General features: G+C 38.7%; 1 protein-coding gene across 1 annotated transcript in view; it reads right to left on the reverse strand.

Moving 5' to 3' along the window:
- Window positions 1-20531, reverse strand: part of LOC127354506 (sialoadhesin-like) — a 140136-nt gene that overhangs the window by 28675 nt on the left and 90930 nt on the right. Inside the window, exons 27-29 of the mRNA XM_051384443.1 lie at window positions 14491-14642; window positions 12839-13108; window positions 11351-11459 (exon numbers count right to left, since the gene is read on the reverse strand). Of these exons, the coding sequence (XP_051240403.1) occupies window positions 11351-11459; window positions 12839-13108; window positions 14491-14642 (531 nt within the window). The remainder of the gene's footprint in view (window positions 1-11350; window positions 11460-12838; window positions 13109-14490; window positions 14643-20531) is intronic.

Here is a 20531-nt window from a genome sequence, read left to right on the forward strand (position 1 = left end):
TTTTTTGGAGTGACCAGAATAATATATATTATAATAATAATCCTGCTTTACTCCCATTGCTAATATCACTGATTTTATTGTTATTATTATTATTACTATTATTATTACTACTGTTACTATTATTACTATAATCACTGCTCATTGTGCCCCATCATTGTTGTCGTCGCCATCATCTTCTTCATGGTCATCATCAGTCACTACTATGTGTGTAGTTGTTGCTACTGTTGTTGCTGTCTGTCTGTCTGTCTGTCTGTCTGTCTGTCTGTCTGCCTCTTAAAAAGGAAGTTTTTCCTTGCACCCCGTCGCTAAGTGCTTGCTCATGGTGATACTGTTGGGTCTCTGTAAATAATGTTATAAGGAGTTCGGTCTATACCTGCTCTATTTGTGTTCTGAGATAACTTCTGTTATGAATTGGTGCTATACAAATAAAATTGAATTGAATTGAATTGAATTGAATTGAATAAAATTGTTTATTATATATATCTGAAATTAAGGGTCAAGATTGCTGAATCACAAGTTGAAAAACAAAGACGAGAAGTGTCAACTAACTATAGAAGAACATAAAATCAGGGAATATCTATGATGAGAAGCACAGGTTTTTCTTGTCATTTTAATATCCTCCGTCATTTCTTCCAAGAGTCTGGACACACAAAGAATTTACAAACTCTAAAGACTCCACAAATCTTGTTTAGAGCGGTTATTTTTCATAATTTATGGTGAAACAGAAAATAAGAGATTTGGGTTTTATCCAGTTCTTCACCATGAATCATCAAATAACACTGAATTAGTTAAGGTACAGTAAACGGGTTAAAGGCTCCATCAGATGGTGTTATGTTAGTGGAAGACTGTAAGTAAACTCACACACTGGTGGAGAGGGGAACTTCTCATATCCTTGTACACCACAGGAATAGCTGTCTGTAGGATAAACAGAGACTGAATATGAAGATGTTCCTCTCCTAATCTTCTGTCCATTGTTGTAACAGACATACTGAAGATGATCCCAGCACCACTCCCCAATATCTCTATGTAAACATATCTGCGGGGAATGATGAGGTCGGAGCCTAGACACTAAAATCTAAATATGCTGTACTGTTGTAATAAACATTTCAAATGTGAGTTGTCTGACTGAAATTACCAGAGTGAACACATACATAGAGAAGTGTTTGCTCAGTTTTACACAGTCAGTGCAAAGAAAGAGTGGAAGATGTACACATGCTTTCTACAGTTCATCTCTATGTGACTGAGGCAGTACATCATCATCAAGTCTCTCTCTCTCTCTCTCTCTCTCTCTCTCTCTCTCTCTCTCTCTCTCTCTCTCTCGCTTTCTCTCTCTTTCTGCTATTATTATAATGCTATTTCTGACTTTCCTTTTATGAATTGGCGCTATAAATATAAAATTGAATTGAATTAAAAATTGAATTATTGAACCTGCGACCTGCGAGACAAAAGTCAAACAGTGAACACATAGCATGGGAATATCACACTGAGGTTGGTATGAAAAGGATGTGGCAGGATGTGGTGCAGATGTATGAACAGTTGTCTCAGTATGTGGTGAATTCACTGTGAGAAACAGAGCAATACGTTTGCACAGAGTGAGGAGGAAAAAGATACTCAAATACCCACAATACTCTGAGTTTAACATACATAAAAGTGCTCAGCACACAGCTACTTTATGCAAAAGACGAGAACAAAAGACGTTAGCAAAAGAAATATAAGATCATTTTAATATTACAAATGACACAAAATAAAGGAAAACAAATTAATGTCTAGAAAGTTTAAACAATTGTTCACAAAAAGTCTTTCACACAACTTTGATTCACTTTTTTCCACATTTTCCCAGATTCCCCTCTTTTAATGCAGTGAATGTAACTGTAGATATACAGTACCTGACACAGAGAGAAGGAAGACAACAAATCCACTCGCTGCTGCACTTAAACTCATAGCTGCTCCTCTCATCTCTCTGTGAGGCTTCAGAGACAATAAAACATGTCAGCAGGTAAAATAATAATGTACACAGGAGGTAAACAGTATCAGTCACATCAATAAACAATTCTACTTACACTGAAGAAGGACGTCGTCTTTAAAGGTGTCTTTCCTCTGTGATCTGGAAGCAGAAGACGGATGTCAGGCTGTTAAAAGACCACCTTTACTTCCTCTATTTATTAACATACATGATAAGGCAAATGCCAGTAAACACCCACATCACAATGGCGATGTCATGTTTTGCAAGCAACCAACTTTATATGAGAGAGTAAGAAACTAGGGCTATGACCCGTTGGTACCAAACCTGTTTCATTGCCAACATCCCACTGACATAAAGTCTGCCTCAGTACTGGATGCAAAAAGTGACTGATTACAGTGTTTATTTTAAATATTGAAAAAATATATAAAAACTTCAATTGCACTGACAGTCCTTAGGTATTCTGACCCATATATGTATATGTGTTTATATATAAAAACATGCTGTACTGCTGTAATAAACATTTAAAGCGTGAGTTGTCTGACTGAAATTACCAGAGTGAACACATACATGGAGAAATATTTGCTCAGTTTTACACAGTCAGTGCAAAGAAAGAGTGGAAGATGTACACATGCTTTCTATAGTTTATCTCTATGTGACTGAGGCAGTACATCATCATCAAGTCTCTCTCTCTCTCTCTCTCTCTCTCTCTCTCTCTCTCTCTCTCTCTCTCTTTCTGCTATTATTATAATGCTATTTCTAACTTTCCTTTTATGAATTGGCGCTATAGGAATACAATTTAATTGAATTAAATTTGAATTATTGAACCTGTTACCTTTAATACAATTTACTGACCAGTATAAGAGGATGAATATTAATTATGAGACAGTCTGCTTCTAATTCCCTCTCTGTTCACTCTGGTCATGTTGCTGCTGAAGTAAGTGTGAAAACTAAAAACAAATGCATAACACTGAGGTGTCGAAAAAATGTGCAGAAGCTATGATATAAAGATGAGACAAAAGTCAAACACTGAACACATAGCATGGGAATATCACACTGAGGTTGGTATGAAAAGGAAGCGGCAGGATGTGGTGCAGATGTATGAACATTTGTCTCAGTATGTGGTGAATTCACTGTGAGAAACAGAGCAATACGTTTGCACAGAGTGAGGAGGAAACAGATACTCAAACAATACTTTGAGTTATCATACATAAAAGTCCTCAGCACACAGCTACTTTATGCAAAAGACGAGATCAAAAGACGTTGGCAAAAGAAATATAAGATCATTTTAATATTACAAATGACACAAAATAAAGGAAAACAAATTAATGTCTAGAAAGTTTAAACAATTGTTCACAAAAAGTCTTTCACACAACTTTGATCCACTTCTTTCAACATTTTCCCAGATCCCCCTCTTTTAATGCAGTGAATGTAACTGTAGATATACAGTATCTGACACAGAGAGAAGGAAGACAACAAATCCACTCGCTGCTGCACTTAAACTCATAGCCGCTCCTCTCATCTCTCTGTGAGGCTTCAGAGACAATAAAACATGTCAGCAGGTAAAATAATAATGTACACAGGAGGTAAACAGCATCAGTCACATCAATAAACAATTCTACTTACACTGAAGAAGGACGTCGTCTTTAAATCTGTCTTTCCTCTGTGATCTGGAAGCAGAAGACGGATGTCAGGCTGTTAAAAGACCACCTTTACTTCCTCTATTTATTAACATACATGATAAGGCAAATGCCAGTAAACACCCACATCACAATGACGATTGTCATGTTTTGCAAGCAACCAACTTCATATGAGTAAAAAAACTAGGCTTTGACCCGTTGGTACCAAACCTGTTTCATTACCAACATCCCACTGACATAAAGTATATTCAGTATATTCTGACCCATATATGTATATGTGTTTTTTTACGAGGACACTGATGAGCAAAGCATCTGAGAAACAGTGTGATTCTGTCGCAGCTGTCAAACTCTACATCACCAAATCTACAGACTCACTTGCTAACATTAGCCTGCCATTGAAGTGAGGCAGTGGAGCGAAGGGTCCAAGATGAGCGGAGCATACATATATTTTACTTTGTGTTTATAGATAATTTATTTGAATTCATTCGAACAAATTGCGTCATTAAAAATTTGTTCAAACGTGATTTTTGGAAAAAGTGACAGCCCTACTGCCCTCTGGTGGCTGACTACAGTATACGTCATAATGCTCATTGCCTTCATGTTAGCAGATGGGACAACATGACATTAGTTCTTATCAAACTGATGTTTGTTCAAGTGTTAATTTTTCTGACACCTTTAGTTTTGATTAGTTATTTGAAGCAATCAACAGTTGAGCCCTGCTCAAGACTGAGTCGGCCGGGCGTAGGGGCGGGACCTTGATACCGCGGTGCCAACCCAGATCAATACTGCGCAGACTCTGGCTCCAACTGGCAAAAGATGGGATTTTTGTAAAGTGGGAGTGGAGACACGACATTCATTTTTTATGTCAATAGTCCTGATAGACACTCAACGGCCTCATAAAGCCACAAGCTGAAGACAGAGCTTTGAACCCTCAGCTACACTGTCAATTAGGTGAATAGCTCCAAGAAAAGCTGTATGTTTCCTCCTTAAAGTCTGTCAATGAACCTTTGAGTTGAGATTATTTTGTCATGTTACAGTAAGGGTACAGTTAAATTGAAATTAAACCAGTGGCTCAACTGCAAATTGCTGCGTCCTTCCTTCCTCTGGAGTTTGTATTCCTGAGTTTGAACTTTTTTTTTTATTGTACTGACAAAGTACTAGAGTAGTGTGTCACCAGCAGTTTGTGATTCTGCTGTTCAGTTTCACCTAAGAAGAGATTGTTTTTATACCACAAGATCACTACAATAAAAACATTAGTGCTAAATATGTAATGATACAGAAAACAGAGCTTCATACTTGAAAAGTGGCCATTTTGACATTTATTAGACAGAGAAGGAGGACAATACAAAAACACCCACTGCTGCTGTTCAACGCTCTTCTCATTTCCTGTCTTCAATGACAATAAAACAAATAAGAAAATGTTAATTAATCGATTAATGTACACAAGATATATTAGTCTCAAATACTTCTACAATCAGAAAGAAGCTGTCTTGAACTCTAACGTCCTCTGTAGTCGGGAGGTTTAAGCAGGACACAGAAAGCAGGCAGTTAAAATACACCAGGTTCCCTTCCTCTTCACATTATTACTATGCATTGTGAATACAGTAAATGACCAAGAAAAGAACTTATTCTGTTATTTTGCAGACTATATATCAACTTCATAATGTAATCTATATGAGACAGAATGGGAGAGAGTTTTGTGGTGTTCCTTTCTGTAAATGCAGGTATAATTCAGTATCTATTCAGTATCTAGTAAAGAATATTCTGTCAATCCTTGCAGCAAGGACTGTACTCTTCAGTGCCTGATGTGACGTCTCAGAGTTGTTGCTGGGCGGGGTGTGAGGACTTGTGTGAACTTGAAGAGCGAGGCCCTACTCACTGACATTCATGTGCATGAATTATGGTCACACAGACATAGCTATTCTAGTTCAACTGCACGTCTTATCTCAGTGCAAAATACATTTATAACAAGTAACGAAATAATTCCAATACACTGAAGCCACCCCAATGATTGCATGTTTCAATGCGTGTCATAGCATCAAATATGTTCTTATCAATGTAAGAAACAACCTTTGACTTACAGTTTATGCTGGTGGTAGGTAAATTTTTGACACTGTTGATCACTCTTTCCTTTTGGATTGCCTTGAAAAGTGGGTCAGCATCAGGGACACTGCCCTAAAATGGTTTAAATCCTATTTACACAACACATCTGTTACATTGACCATGTTATATGAACGTGTAAGCATTTGCTAACGCTAATGAAAAAGTTCAGGGATCATCAAAGTCAAGTTATCCTGTGCAGGATATGAAAGTCTATACCAAACTTTATGACCATCCATCCAATAGTTGAGACATTTCCGATTCCAACGACACATGGAGAGTGAGGAAAGTGAGGGAATCCCCTAAATCAACAGACTATAGATTCCTGTTGTATTTATGTTTTGATGACTGTACTGTACAGTGCAGCTGGATCCTCCACAGTTTGTGGAACTCTAGACCTGAAAGGAAAGAAAAGATTGGAAATTGGAGGAAATTGTGGAAATGTTTTAATGAGGATAATGTTCCCGTGAGAAGAGCTCACCTGGGGTCAGTAATGGCGCGGTTAAATTTGACGGCAGCGTACTCAACAACCTCTTCTTCTTCCTCTTTGTGTCTGCAGGGTCCAGCTGGTCTGATGTTGGCGTACAAAGGATCTGCCTGGTTGTTGGAGAAGTGGACGCTGGCATAGTGAAGGTCATCCTGCTCCTCCGACTGATTGAATAGATACTGAGAAAGCAAAATGGCTTTTACATTTGTATATGTGTAGCAATGTCAGCAGCCATGGTGGCTAAGTAAGATAGCCTCGATGCCCTTTTCTACTAGCATGTCCTCTAGCTCCTGCAGAAACTTAGAAGTAGAAGTTGACCAATAGAGGCAGATATAAATGATTCATATAATAAATATGGATAACTCACTCAAAGTAAGATAATAAATAAATAATAATTTCCTAAACTTGGATTTATTTATTTTTTTAGCAATTATTTTCTTACAAAAGTAGTAAAATTAGTAATTCCAGTTGAGAAGCTTGATCTTATAATGGGATGCAAAACAGTAATGTATAGTAAATGGCAAATGGTAAATGGACCTGTACTTGTATAGCACCTTTCTAGTCTTCCGACCACTCAAAGCGCTTTTACACTATGTGCCACATTCACCCTTTCACACACATTCACACAGTGATGGCAAAGTCCATCGAACAGAAACTAACATTCATTTGTGTTCATTTTGTTAACATTCATATGTTTCAGTACATTGTCCCTTAACGATCACTAACAAACAGGTATTTCAAAAGGCACCAGCAGTCCACCATAGTGTATTGTACAGTCAGTGCTCAATACACAACCCGCAGTTCAACTAACAATGAATTCTTATAAATATTCCGTTTCTGAAAGTCAATACGTTGGCCAACAACAGTAAACCAAAGTGACATCTCCTGCGTCTAATAGACAAGCTTAGCGATTCTCCAACAACTTCATTCTGAGGACGGACTGGGCCTCTTCCTGTTCCGAATGTGTCCTTTAGGCCTCAGCCCGATGGATCCAGCTGTACAGGTCACCAAAATGTAGCAGCATAGAGGCCCATTCTTAGCCGATTACCACACATGACACATATAAACATACATACTGTACATAACATGTCCATTTCTGATTGATTTCCAAGGTTCAAGAATGTGGGTTTTACGTAGTATGAGCCAGTCTGAGGGCAGATGCCATGGGAGACTGGTGATACGGACACACAAGAGTGGCAAGCTGCATGCAAGGAGAAACTTTTTATTTATGATTTCCATGTCGGAAAATGAATGACAAGCTTAAGTCTCGGTGTGGTTGTGGCTCAGGAGGTAGAGGGAGTAGGTGGTTCAATCCCTACCTTCTCTGATCCACATTACACTGAACCCCAAATTGCTTCTAATGGTGTAGCTAGCACACTGTAGCTCACTGACGTCATTGTGTGAATGTCTGTTTACAAGTGAATGAGTAGCAAAAACCCCTCATTCACTCGTAAAGCACTTTGGATAAAAGTCCTATTATGTAGCCATTTGAAGTATTTTGGGTTAGTTTTGTCTGCGTCTAATTTTTCGACCTCAATTAACTGGAACCAACACCAAGGTCAAAGTTCACAGTTGGATCGGAGCGGCCTCAACCAGCCAGCATAGTGAGCAACACTGGGGCTACCCAGTTGGGCAGCAGGCCTGCTGTGGCAATTAAACAAGTATCACAGCAATATTTTCAAGTGAAATGGCAACCTCTGGTGGACACCCTGTTTAATTACATTCAAGACAATTCAATTTTCTTTTTTTCAATTCAATTTTATTTGTATAGCACCAATTCATAACAGAAGTTATCTCAGGACACTTTTCACATAGAGCAGGTCTAGACCGAACTCTTTATAACATTATTTACAGAGACCCAACAGTAGTTGTGGAGAGGGTGTCTGCCTCCCGAACCACAACTGGAAGCTGATTCCACAGGAGAGGAGCTTGGTAACTGAAGGCTCTGGCTCCTGTTCTACTTTTAGAGACTATAGGAACCACAAGTAGCCCAGCACTCACAGAACGTAGTGTTCTAGAGGGATAATAGGGTACTATGAGCTCTTTAAGACAGCGTTCTGAATTAATTGGAGCGTTTTAATGGACTTATTGGGGCAACCTGATAATAAAGAGTTGCAGTAATCCAGCCTTGAAGTAACAAATGCATGGATTAGTTTTTCTGCATCTGTCTGTGATAGGATGTGTCTAATTTTTGTAATATTACGTAAATGAAAGAAGGCAGTCCTTGAGGTTTGCTTTATGTGGGATTTAAATGACAAATCCTGATCAAAGATAACTCCAAGATTCCTGACAGTGGTGCAAGAGGCCAAGGTAATGCCATCTAGAGTAACTATATCTTTAGACAGTGAGTTTCTAAGGTTTTTGGGGCCAAGAACAAGAATTTTCTTTTTTTTTTTTTGACATCAGAAAATTACAGATCATCCAGGATTTTATGTCCTTGACATGTTTGTAATTTAGATAATTGATTAATTTCATCTGGCTTGATTGATAGATATAACTGCGTATCATCTGAGAAGGACTAAATGTCACTCTTATACCAACAGTAGGAAAAAAGAGAGTTAATATAAGCAAGGACAAGACTAATTTCTGGAGGGTGGCATAAGAGTGACATTCAGTCCTTCTCAGTGAGGTAAGTTTTAAAGTTGAACAGCAATCTGTTTTTTTTTTAAACAAGTATTTATTGAAGATTTTCTCATTTTTTACAGAAGAACAGCAATCTGTTTAACCTTTAACCCACCTGTTCCCTACTGATTGCTACATCAGATTTTACTTTTGGTTCTTTATTTTCATGTTTTATGATTGAAACTATTTACATTTGAACTTGTTTACCCTGGATATTTAATTTATGAAGAATTACAGATCCAGATTAGTGTCCGTAGTTCACATTGGTCACCAACACCTTTGACAAACTCCGCAAAACAATGTGTTATTGTTGTTATTATTTATTCATTTATTGTTTTATTTACAAATAATGACTAGTAATTCACAGAAAGTATGGGAGTCTGGAGGTCTGGCCAAAACGAACAAAGGGATGGAGGAAGTCTGGGCAAAACACTCTGAGGGCAGTAGGACCCAGAGTTTCCCATCCTGAACTATCAAAATAATTGGAACTGAACAAAACGTGGACAACCAGACCTCCATCCTCAAAGAATAATACACAAAAACAAGAAGCAAAAGACGACAAAGGACGTTTGACACCTCCACAGGATTCGGTTCAACACCTCATTCTTCTAAACTTTGTGCTCCATGCTGCTGCTGACTCTGGGGTTGAAGGTAAATGTTTCCACTTCCCCCACATCCTCCACAGCCTCTCTCTCCACTGTGATATTTCAATGTCGTACTACTTTGTTTCCATCAGGTGAGTCCCTCCTCTGGTTCAACTGCATCTGAAGGAAATCACAGAAAACTTGTGTAAAGTTATGTTTGTAGCTGTGACTATAAATCTGAAGTCGGCCTGTTTTATTGGATACAGGAGGCTCTAACCTGACTGGACTTCACACCGTGTCTTCCTGCTGCTCTGTGTCTCCTGTTGTGTCCATCTGATGGGGAGAGATGACAAGATGAAGTTCAGTGGACCTCATTCATGAAATCTGTATATAACATTTTATGAAAAATGTATTTAATTAAGTTTAAAAGTAAATTACTTTCTGGTTTCTTCTCATAATTTTTTCTTAAGCTATTTTAAACATAAATTCACTTCCCAACGTTTTCACTTTCAGAGCATTTATGAGTGAAGTTATTATAACCAAAGTTCTGTCAACAGCTCCTCTCTCTCTCTCTCTCTCTCTCTCTCTCTCTCTCTCTCTCTCTCTCTCTCTCACCTCTATTGTCTCTACAGGTTCTTGTGGTTCAGTGGTGGAGCTCAGAGTTTTCTTCTTCCTGGATTGAGTTCAACAATAACAAATATAAAATTAAACCTAAAGAAATTCATGAGACTTAAACAAAAAGAAATCTGAAGAGAGCAGGAACTGAACTGATGGATTGTGATTGTTTTACCTCGTCCACAGACTCAGGAGAAGAAGAGGAATCAGCATCAAGCCCACCAGAGTCAACCTGATGATATTCATTATGATTGTTGAATTCCCTAGAAATACAGATAGATATGTGATATACCTCACTAATAGGATTAGACTGATAAATCACTGGCAGGTGATACTGTCTGTTAGTCAGTCAGAGTCATTAACCTCCAACATGATAGAGGTTCCTCCCTGAACACAGCTACAGTAAAACAGTCTGGAAATGCAGACAGGAAATTGTATTTTCTTTGCAGCATTTCTGTGTTGTTACAGATTATCATGTGAATCTGGTCTGGTGCAGTAAACAGGTGTGTGTGCAGGTGAATTCGGATAACTTACCTGCTACAACAATCAGATGTAAGGTGGAGTTATGGCATCCTCTTCTGTTCTGGGCTTCACAGTAATAATTCCCACTGTGTTCAGGTCTGAAGTCAGTGATGGTGAAGTTCTGTCCTGATGCTTTTGGTGAGTCTTCATCCTCCTTGTACCAGGTATAAGTAGCTGCTGGGTTAGCATCACTGCTACAGGTCAGAGTCACTGAACTGCCCTCCACTATCTCACCAGAGGGACTCACTGACACAGAGGGAACCCTCGGAGCATCTGGAGGAGATTTAGAGTGATCCATGTCAGTAACATCAGATAATAATGTATGTATTAAATGTCTTGGCTATGTCACATGTTTCATTTTGGATGGAGGGCATGTATTTTGTCCTTAGCCTTTTCTAGAGATACCATTGTCTGTCTGTCAACAACTAAAGACATCAGTTAACACAGTCAGCACTTTGGTCAACTCAGGTTGTTTTAAATGTGCTATATGAATAAACTTGATTTGATTATTTGATTTGAACAATAAATTCACATTACTTGTTTGGAGATTGTCAATAATTCTGTGCATAAAACATTAAGATGTGATCCAGGTACACTGTTGCTACATGTCATATGCCCCTTACTGCTGGGCCACCAGGACAGCAGATTTGATCTTGTGTTGCACTTACACTGGACATCTACTGATAGAGGCGATGACATGATCTGTCCATATTGATTCTCAGACTTGCAGTGGTAGATCCCTCTGTCCTCAGAGCTGATGGAGGTGAAATGATGAATACCTTCTGGTCCTTGAAACAGTGTTTGGTTCTCCTTGTACCAGGTATAAGTAGCTGCTGGGTTAGCATCACTGCTACAGGTCAGATTCACTGAACTGCCCTCCACTATCTCACCAGAGGGACTCACTGACACAGAGGGAACCCTCGGAGCATCTGCAAAAGATATTAAGATGAAGATAGCTTTCTTTGGTGCTAAATGTTGTGAAGAATATGAAATGTTTCAGGTGGTGTTTCTGGCATGAAGATCATTTCTTGCAGACAGTGTTGATAACAGGACAGAAGTCTTTTTTTAATGTAATGTTTGGGCTTTTTTTTGCTTTTAATTGACAGTGACAGCTGAAGATAGACTGGTAAGGCAGTCCTTCCAGAAAAGTTTTTTTGTGATTGTTGCGGGCAAAAATCCTTGATTATGCGGCACGTTTTCTTAAAAAATGCGATATTGATGCAATTTTATGCGATGAAATTGCGGGAACTTGCAAAAATTGCAAGAAAGTGCTGGGAATATTTAAGTTCTCATCTTGTTTTATTTCAGACCTTAGTAAACACATGGCTCAAACTTACAAAACACTGATGAGTCAAACAAGTTCTGTAGCTTTATAAAAGGAATATGCTACAACTTCTGTAAAAATGAATAAATAAAATATGAAAAAATAAAATGTGTGCTTCCTGTTTTAAAGAGATAAATATACAAAACAGACATCTTCTGTTAAAATAAGTGCTTCCAATGCACAAAGTGCAATCTCTTACTGTAACGTAAATTTACATACTACTAATAGTATACCTATACTTACAATACTGTAAGGTTTTCATCGTGGGGTTTACAGCTTTTCGATGATGTTCACGTCGCGTAATTACGTCACTTGATAACGTTCCCATGGCAACAGGGGAAAATGGCTGCTCTTGGGTGAAGTAAACGCAACATATTTCAACTTTCTGCTAAGATATATGTGACATTTTTGCAACGGAAATGCATGGATTATGAAATCATGCAAGCCCCGCATATTTTGCGCAGAAATCTGCAATTTATACAGCGAAAGTGCAGGGTATTTGAAAAAAATGCGGCCCATGCATAAATATGCAGACTTTGGCTGATTATGCATTGAATTATACGATCGCATAATCACGTTTTTCTGGAGGGACTGGTAAGGGCTATCCAGGAACCCAAAGACAGAAGTCTTCAGAAGATCATTTTTATCAGACAGGGTTGATAACAGGACACAGGTCTTTGGCCACATTGGATGTTGGATGGATATTTATGTGTGGGAGCATCTGAAACTTTAATGATGGTTTTCTGGATTGCTGATGGTTTGAATCCCCTGAACATCCGTACAGATCTTGGAGCCAATTGTAAATAAAACTGCCTTTTCATCATCTACTGTAGCTGCTCAGTGAACTACAGCAGCAGACTGTGAATGTGAAACAGACAGAGCTGAAGAAAGTGCATGATCAGCAAAACATCTGACTGAGTAATAAAGCTTTAAACAGTTGTCATTAGTTACAAGATGCTTTTTAATTATGAGAATTTTACTCACATTTCACATTAATAGAGATGTAGTTAGATGTCTTCTTTCCCAGTTTGTTCTCAGCTGTACAGTAATACTCTCCAGAGTCAGAGGACTGGATGGACCTGAAGACAAGCTGTGGTTCTTTACTGGGAGGTTGAAGGTATTGATTTCCATTCCTCTTGTACCAGGTATAAGTAGCTGCTGGGTTAGCATCACTGCTACAGGTCAGAGTCACTGAACTGCCCTCCACTATCTCACCAGAGGGACTCACTGACACAGAGGCAACCCTCGGAGCATCTGGAGGAGAAAACATGAACATGTTTTAACTTTAAGATGCAGATGAGTTTTCACAGTGGAACTGGAGATTAAGATGTACAATATAAATGCTGAACAACAGACAAAATAAGAAGCTAATATTAGCCATAAAGTGGACGTTGATTCACTCCTTTCACACACATCAACAAGTAGACGCTGTCTTGTTACTTTGGGCCTAAAATTATAAGATTAAGTAAGTAAAGCTTTATTTATATAGTACTTTTTAGAACACAATCACAAAGTGCTTCACAAACAAATAAATATGAACACACACATACAAATGTAAATACACATATGTATATATCAATGTATACATACACAAACATACACAATCATATACCTTCATAACCAATGGATAAATACTAACATACAGATGAATCAAACAAGAGGAAAAGAGAGACAACAACAATAAGTAAACAAACACAGGACAGGAGATCTATAAAAAGGCTTGCAGAGGAGGGTTTTGAGGAGCTGCTTAAAACAGTCCAAGGATTCATCAATCTGAGTGATTGGGGAAGGTGATTCCACAGTGTTGGGGCTAAACAGCGAAGGCACGGTCACCTTTAGTTTTGCAGTTAGAACGGGGAATGGATAAAAGACCAAGATTTAAGGAGAGCAGTGGTCGAGGAGTGGAATGAGGAACAAGGAGATCTGAAATGTAATTGGGGGGCAAGGTCATGAAGAGCCTTATATGTAATCAGCAGCATCCTGTAGATAGGGCCCGAGCAGTAACACTGCGAAGGCCCTGTTGAAAGTGCTCAGGTTATTATTGTTTTAATACCAAATTAATCGCATTTTTGGAGGTCGCAACATGCTTGACCGCTCACAAAACTTTGCACAAAACTTGGTGGTAGCGAATAATTTAGTATTCTATTGGTGCCGTAAATGGCCGTCGCAAAATGGCTTAGCCACACCCCCAGCTGAATGTTGGTAATGTTGGAAAATTGGTACACAACACTCCATTTTAAATTTTGTTTACTTCAAAATGTATTTGGAAAAACAAACTACTAGTATATGAAGATCATTTCTATCAGACAGGGTTGACTACAGGACAGAAGTCTTTGGCCACATTGGATGTTGGATGGATATTTATGTGTGGGAGCATCTGAAACTGATGGTTTTCTGGATTGCTGATGGTTTGAATCCCCTGAACATCCGTACAGATCTGGGAGCCAATTGTAAATAAAACTGCCTTTTCATCATCTACTGTAGCTGCTCAGTGAACTACAGCAGCAGACTGTGATTGTGAAACAGACAGAGCTGAAGAAAGTGAGTGATCAGCAAAACATCTGACTGAGTAATAAAGCTTTAAACAGTTGTCATTAGTTACAAGATGCTTTTTAAATCAGCTGCATTTTACTCACATTTCACATTAATAGAGATGTATTTATATGTCCTCCCCAGCTCAGCTGTACAGTAATACTCTCCAGAGTCAGAGGACTGGATGGACCTGAAGACAAGCTGTGGTTCTTTACTGAGAGGTTGAGGGTATCGATTTCCATTCCTCTTGTACCAGGTATAAGAAGCTGCTGGGTTAGCATCACTGCTACAGGTCAGAGTCACTGAACTGCCCTCCACTATCTCACCAGAGGGACTCACTGACACAGAGGGAACCCTCGGAGGATCTGAAGAAGAAAACACGAACATGTTTTAACTTTAAGATGCAGACGAGTTTTCACAGAGGAACTTGAGATTTAGATGTACAATATAAATGCTGAACAACAGACGAGAGAAGAAGCTTTCTGCTACATTTGGATTTCTGCAACATTAAACATGCAAATAACAACAAGAGAAAAGAAATGTCAATCAGAAGTATTGATGTAAGTGTATTCTATAAGACAACAGAACAGTGTAACTTTAGGAACTTTTGTCCTCTGCTCAGTGTATTATTAAATTAAAACTGATGTATTTTAAAATGTAATCCTGCTAATTATCCCCATTTTTACTAAATGTAACTGTAATGGATTAAATTGACCTTTCCTGTATCATGATTACGTGACTCACTTACATGCAGTGCGTTACTCCCCAAGTCAGAATACTAGTGACACTAACAACTTGTAATTCCTCACAACTTGAAACATCTTTTCACTCCTGTTTTTGTGGAGTGACCAGAGTAAAAATGTTAGTTAAAACCTTGAACCAAGATGTTTATTGCATCTGAAATTAAGGGTCAAGATTGCTGAATCACAAATTTACAAGGAGAAGTGTCGACTAAAGACAGAGGAACATAAAATCATGGAATATCTATGATGATATAAGTTTTTGTTGTCATTTAAATGTCCCCCATCATTTCTTCCAACAGAATGGCCACACAAAGAATTTACAAACTCTAAAGACTCCACAAATCTTGTTTAGAGCGGTTATTTTACATAGTTTACGGTGAAACAGAAAATATTTGGGTTTTATCCAGTTCTTCTATATGAATCATCAAATAACACTGAATTAGTTAAGTTACAGTAAGAAGGTTAAAGGCTCCATCAGATGATGTTATGTTAGTGGAAGACTGTAAGTAAACTCACACACTGGAGGAGAGGGGAACTTCTCATATCCTTCTACAGCACAGGAATAGCTGTCTGCAGGATAAACAGAGACTGAATATGAAGATGTTCTTCTCTCCATCTTCTGTCCATTCTTGTACCAGACGTAGTGAAGATGATCAGGTAGACGACAACTGCTGTGACACTTCAGTTCTGCCCGGTTATAAGACTTGTAGACCAATAATCTGCTCACCTGCACCTGGAGATCTGAATATGTGAATAAGGAACAGAAGTCTTCATTTAAGACTGAACTGTCAACACACACACACACACACACACACACAACACACACACACACACACACACACACACAAACACAAATTACCTTCATAAGATGTTGAAAATGTTACCTGTAACCATTCCTGTAACAGACAAAGTGACTCCAGGTGAACCAGTATATTTCCCATTATGTTGGTTTGTTATGAATCTGAACTTGTACTCAGCTGAGTCGCTCTCTCTCAGGTCTGTGATTCTCAGAGTGCAGTCGTTGTTACCACAGATATACTGCACACGACCTGAATACTCTGGGTCTGATCTTATATCCACATAGTCATTATTTCTCGCTCTCGTAAACCAGAATTTTTCCTTAACTTGGGTTATACGGTCATTTATCCTGGATGGGTATCTGTAAGTGCAGCTTATGTCCACTGTTGATCCTTTTAAGGCACAGATCTGAGTAGAGGTGTAAGTCACTCCCCAGTCATCCTGACCCTGTACCACTGTAACACAGAGCACATCAGGGCACACGATCAAAATCAACAATCAGTTTATAAGAAGAAACAAATCATAAGACCAATATGATTTGGGGAAAAAGAAACCTGGAAAAGCTTCCAAATCCTCAATTATTTGATTAATTATTGTACTAACCCGTTCCTAATCAGGCATCTATCTAATTAGAATTGAAGTGGAATATATAGTTTTAGCAATTATGGAGCTAAAACTATGCTATATATGATATATGCTGATACACACACATGACACGCCTCACTCCATAATCACTAACCAAGCGCACCCTTCCAATCTGGTGGTCTATTTAAACTGCACAATTTCCCAGCTCTCCCTCTGCTCTGTCAATGCCGCTGTTGCCCTGCATTCGTATTGCTGCCTGCTGCTCTGTAAGCCCCACCACCACCCCAGCATCCACCTGTAGGCTCCGGCTAGGGTTTAAGGTATTTGCTCATCACTCCCCAATATCTCTATATAAACATATCTGCGAGGAATGATGAGGTCGGAGCCTAGACGCCAAAATCTAAATATGCTATACTGCTGTGATAAACATTTCAAACGTGAGTTGTCTGACTAAATTACCAGAGTAAACACATACATGGAGAAATATTTGCTCAGTTTTACACAGTCAAAGAAAGAGTGGAAAATGGAAATGAAATCTACAGTTCATCTGTAGAAAGCATGTGTACATTTTCCACTCTATGATAAAAGTCAAGAACTGTAGTGAACACATAGCATGGAAATATCACACTGAGGTCAGTACAAAAAAGAACTGGCAGGGTGTGTCGCAGATGTGTGAACAAGGAAGAGAAGAAACAGAGCAATAGGTTTGCACAGAGTGAGGAGGGAACAGATACTCAAATACCCACAATACTCTGAGTTTAACATACATAAAAGTGCTCAGCACACAGCTACTTTATGCAAAAGACGAGAACAAAAGACGTTGGCAAAAGAAATAGAAGATTGTTCTAATATCTATTACAACTGACAAATTAATGTCTGGAGAGTTTAAACGATTGTTCACTAAAAGTCTTTCACACAACTTTGATCCACTTCTTTCCACATTTTCCCAGATCCCCCTCTTTTAATGCAGTGAATGTAACTGTAGATATACAGTACCTGACACAGAGAGAAGGAAGACAACAAATCCACTCGCTGCTGCACTTAAACTCATAGCTGCTCCTCTCATCTCTCTGTGAGGCTTCAGAGACAATAAAACATGTCAGCAGGTAAAATAATAATGTACACAGGAGGTAAACAGTATCAGTCACATCAATAAACAATTCTACTTACACTGAAGAAGGACGTCGTCTTTAAATCTGTCTTTCCTCTGTGATCTGGAAGCAGAAGACGGATGTCAGGCTGTTAAAAGACTAGCTTTACTTCCTCTTTTTATTAACATACATGATAAGGCAAATGCCAGTAAACACCCACATCACAATGACGATGTCATGTTTTGCAAGCAACCAACTTTATATGAGAGAGTAAGAAACTAGGGCTATGACCCGTTGGTACCAAACCTGTTTCATTACCAACATCCCACTGACATAAAGTATATTCTGTATATTCTGACCCATATATGTATATGTGTTTTTTTTACGAGGACACTGGTGAGCAAAGCATCTGAGAAACAGTGTGATTCTGTCGACTGTGTACAAAGCAGCTGTCAAACTCTACATCAACAAATCTGCAGACTCACTTGCTAACATTAGCCTGCCATTGAAGTGAGGCAGTGGAGTGAAGGGACCAAGATGAGCGGAGCATACATATATTTTACTTTGTGTTTATAGATAATTTATTTGAATTCATTCAAACAAATTGTATCATAAAAAATTTGCTCAAACGTGATTTTTGCAAAAAGTGCCAGCCCTACTGCCCTCTGGTGGCTGACTACAGTATACGTCATAATGCTCATTGCCTTCATGTTAGCAGATGGGACAACATGACATTAGTTCTTATCAAACTGATGTTTGTTCAAGTGTTAATTTTTCTGACACCTTTAGTTTTGATTAGTTATTTTAAGCAATCAACAGTTGAGCCCTGCTCAAGACTGAGTCAGCTGGGTGTAGGGGCGGGACCGTGATACCGCGGTGCCAACCCAGATCAGACTCTGGCTCCAACTGGCAAAAGATGGGATTTTTGTACAGTGGGAGTGGAAACACGACATCCATTTTTTATGTCAATAGTCCTGATAGACACTCAACGGCCTCATAAAGCCACAAGCTGAAGACAGAGCTTTGAACCCTCAGCTACACTGTCAATTAGGTCAATAGCTCCAAGAAAAGCTGTATGTTACCTCCTTAAAGTCTGTTAATGGACCTTTGAGTTGAGATTATTTTGTCACGTTACAGTAAGGGTACAGTTAAGTTGAAATTAAACCAGTGGCAGAGCAGAAAGAACTCAATAGCAAATTGCTGCGTCCTTCCTTCCTCTGGAGTTTGTATTCCTGAGGTTGAACTCCAAACGTACACAAGTCTGAGATTGGCATATTGTACTGACAAAGTACTAGAGTCGTCTGTCACCAGCAGTTTGAGATTCTGCTGTTCAGTTTCACCTAAGAAGAGATTGTTTTTTATACCACAAGATCACTACAGTAAAAACATTAGTGCTAAATATGTAATGATACAGAAAACAGAGCTTCAGACTTGAAAAGTGGCCATTTTGGCATTTATTAGACAGAGAAGGAGGACAATACAAAAACACCCACTGCTGCTGTTCAATGCTCTTCTCATCTCTTTTCTTCAATGACAATAAAACAAATAAGAAAATGTTAATTAATCGATTAATGTACACAAGATATATTAGTCTCAAATACTTCTACAATCAGAAAGAAGCTGTCTTGAACTATAACGTCCTCTGTAGTCGGGAGGTTTAAGCAGGACACAGAAAGCAGGCAGTTAAAATACACCAGGTTTCCTTCCTCTTCACATTATTACTATGCATTGTGAATACAGTAAATGACCAAGAAAAGAACTTATTCTGTTATTTTGCAGACTATATATCAACTTCATAATGTAATCTATATGAGACAGAATGAGAGAGAGTTTTGTGGTGTTCCTTTCTGTAAATGCAGGTATAATTCAGTATCTATTCAGTATCTAGTAAAGAATATTCTGTCAATCCTTGCAGCAAGGACTGTACTCTTCAGTGCCTGATGTGACGTCTCAGAGTTGTTGCTGGGCCCGGGTGAGGACTTGTGTGAACTTGAAGAGCGAGGCCCTACTCATTGACATTCATGTGCATGAATTATGGTCACACAGACATAGCTATTCTAGTTCAACTGCACGTCTTATCTCAGTGCAAAATACATTTATAACAAGTAACGAAAGAATTCCAATACACTGAAGCCACCCCAATGATTGCATGTTTCCATGCGTGTCATAGCATCAAATATGTTCTTATCAATGTAAGAAACAACCTTTGACTTACAGTTTATGCTGGTGGTAGTTACATTTTTGACACTGTTGATCACTCTTTCCTTTTGGATTGCCTTGAAAAGTGGGTCAGCATCAGGGACACTGCCCTAAAATGGTTTAAATCCTATTTACACAACACATCTGTTACATTGACCATGTTATATTAACGTGTAAGCATTTGCTAATGCTAATGTAAAAGTTCAGGGATCATCAAAGTCAAGTTATCCTGTGCGGGATATGAAAGTCTATACCAAACTTTATGACCATCCATCCAATAGTTGAGACATTTCCGATTCCAACGACACATGGAGAGTGAGGAAAGTGAGGGAATAGCCTAAATCAACAGACTATAGATTCCTGTTGTATTTATGTTTTGATGACTGTACTGTACAGTGCAGCTGGATCCTCCACAGTTTGTGGAACTCTAGACCTGAAAGGAAAGAAAAGATTGGAAATTGGAGGAAATTTTGGAAATGTTTTAGTCAGGATAATGTTCCCGTAAGAAGAGCTCACCTGGGGTCAGTAATGGCACAGTTAAATTTGACGGCAGCGTACTCAACGACCTCTTCTTCTTCCTCTTTGTGTCTGCGGGGTCCAGCTGGTCTGATGTTGGCATACACAGGATCTGCCTGGTTGTTGGAGAAGTGGACGCTGGCATAGTGAAGGTCATCCTGCTCCTCCGACTGATTGAATGGATACTGAGAAGGAAGAGGAAAAGTAGAAGTC

Source organism: Dicentrarchus labrax, unplaced genomic scaffold (assembly GCF_905237075.1).
Source record: "Dicentrarchus labrax unplaced genomic scaffold, dlabrax2021, whole genome shotgun sequence".
Taxonomy (NCBI): Eukaryota; Metazoa; Chordata; class Actinopteri; family Moronidae; genus Dicentrarchus; species Dicentrarchus labrax.